At 55.4% G+C, this 2,442-nt stretch overlaps 1 protein-coding gene across 1 annotated transcript; it reads left to right on the top strand.

Moving 5' to 3' along the window:
- Window positions 1–496: 496 nt before the first annotated feature.
- On the top strand, window positions 497–2,074 carry cyc39 (guanylyl and adenylyl cyclase family member; the record flags this gene model as incomplete). Its single annotated transcript, XM_002956695.1, has 3 exons — window positions 497–586; window positions 1,040–1,190; window positions 2,016–2,074. Coding segments are annotated over 3 exons (300 nt in total), but the record flags the coding sequence as incomplete, so codon positions are not given.
- Between the last annotated feature and the right edge of the window lie 368 nt (window positions 2,075–2,442).

Raw genomic sequence — 2,442 nt, 5'->3', positions numbered from 1 at the left:
CCCCCGAGTAGCCATGACACTGCTGCACAGCATCTTCACCGCCTTTGACGCGCTGCTCGATCAGTACGGCGTCTTCAAGGTACGGAAAGCTCTATCCCGGGCAGTAGTAGTACATGTTCAGGAACGCGCGGCCCTAGCTGGATTGGAACTACTAACCTGCTGCCCATCACAATGCAAGTACTGAGTAATCATTTACCGCCAAATCCAACAGCCGCATGAACAGGCAGGTAGCCGTTCCCCCAAATCAATATATATCTGTCGCTTTGGCCCATGCAATACATTTCTGTCCCATGTGCAGCTCACCGCCAAAAGTATCACCCCTATGGTCCGTTGTCGACGCGCCCTTTGTCGCGCCCACCACGCATGCCGTGCTGTCTTCACCTCCAGCGTGCCGTGCCGTGCCGTACATGTTACTTCTTATCCCAGCAGAGAAGAGAGCCACGTACAAGATCCTCTGCTGCTGATTCACCTTCCCAACCCCCCAACACACACATAGGTTGAGACCATCGGCGACTGCTATGTCGTTGCCGGGGGCCTTATTCGCGAGGACGAGGACGGCATGGCGGCAGTCCAGGGAGGGGGGACTGTGGACCCGGACCACGCGGAGAAGGTTTTCGCGTTCGCCAAGGTAGTAATGCCTCTTTTTCAGCTCTGCGAAGGAGGCTTCCTTCAGAACGGGAAAGGGCCTAGAAGTCATTAATAGCAAGACACTAGTGGTTGACAATGAAGTAGTGGTTGACAATGAAGTAGTCTGGTTAACGCAGACTGGTGCACACAAGGTAGATCTATAGACGTATACCGAGCAACGTTGCCTACATCCACACTCTCATCCGCTATTGCTTGGCCCCTCCGTCCCCCTTCATCCCTTCCTCTCTCCTCTCTTTCATCCCTCTCGCACCACCTCTCCCACCCACCCAACCCCTCTCCCTTCCCTCCAATCCCTTCCCCCCAATCCCTCCCCCCCAATCCCTCCCCTCCAATCCCTTCCCCCAAATCCCTCCCCCCAAATCCCTCCCCCCAATCCCTCCCCCCCAATCAGGCTATGTTGGTTGCCGCCTCCTCGGTCCGCCTCCCCACCACGGGCGCTCCCGTGAAGATCCGCGTGGGCATACACAGCGGGCCCGTGGTCAGCGGAGTGGTGGGAACACGCATGCCGAGGTTCTGTCTGTTTGGAGACACAGTCAATACAAGTACGTGCATGCCGGGGGGCCGGCGGCATGCATTACCTTGAGCACGTTTGTCCTCGTCGTTCATGAACACGAGGATCTTCAATCCAGCGAAAAAAGTTTGCTAGAATGTTTGGATGTTTCGTTGGGTGCTTGTTTTTGTATAATACACTTGCGTGTTCGATTGCATGCCTGCACGTATCTTTGCTTGGGGCGTTGGCAGACGTGCTGAAATGGTGCGCAGCATATCCGTCTTTCTATCTACTCCTCTGCATGTTTGGGGCAATATAGACAGGGGTCCCAAAATTCGGGACGCGGCCTATAGTATAGTGTACATCTATATCCCCTTCTTGATCCCGGTCTTATTCTTCCGAAAACTGCTGAAACAGTCGACCGAGCCAACCAGTAAAATGTAGCAACTGTCGTACAGTACAGCACACACATCGTTGGTAATTACGCGTTAACGTGCTAGACGTTTTCAGCGGCCACATGAAGGCACTGTGGCGAGTAACGAAGCTGGAGACGTGCGTGGACGGGAAGTTTACGCTCTCTGCTGCTCATCTGCAGACCTAAAACAACACATAATGAACACACATACGGCAGCACTCGCATCCTTCTCGCGAACCGGAATATTCCTCACACCCGCACATCTACACCCGCATTGTCGCCATGGCTCAGCCACTATAGGGGCCACTTGCATCCTTACGGTCCAGTCCGGTCCGGTCCGGAAGAGCGCGTCATCATTGATCAACTAGCGGCCCCTCCGATTTGTCGTCTTGCCGCCTTGCCGCCCCACGCACCCGCCCTCTCCGCCGTGCCCCCCGCTCTGCTGTGCTGTTTCCTCTGCAGCGAGTCGCATGGAGAGCACTTGCATTCCTGGAGCTATCCACGCTTCGGAAGAGTGTCACCAATGGCTTAAGCACCACATAGGGTGGCAAGACATGGGGGGCATACAGGTAGGCCGTGTCACTGTTATGTCCAGGGAGGGTGCACGCTGTGTTGTTGTTACAGGGTGGTTAAGCTGTTGCCATTGTGATGATGATACCAACGGATGTGCAGCGGGGGTCCATTGGGCCCAGGCAAGGAACTCTTTTATCCTTATTGCCATGCATGATGATGTTTTATTGACATTGTTGCGAAATTGTTACGCAGGTGAAAGGCAAGGGCCTTATGCGCACTTATCTGTGGACTCCGCCGCCGGCGGCGCAGATGTCCGCGGCGGCGGCGGTGGCGGCGGTGGCGGCGGGATCAGGTGCATCATCTGCTATCGATGCCG

Source organism: Volvox carteri (assembly GCF_000143455.1).
Source record: "Volvox carteri f. nagariensis unplaced genomic scaffold VOLCAscaffold_64, whole genome shotgun sequence".
Lineage (NCBI taxonomy): Eukaryota > Viridiplantae > Chlorophyta > Chlorophyceae > Chlamydomonadales > Volvocaceae > Volvox > Volvox carteri.
The sequence above is the reverse complement of the archived record's forward strand: the minus strand, read 5'-3'. Positions and strand labels throughout refer to the sequence as shown.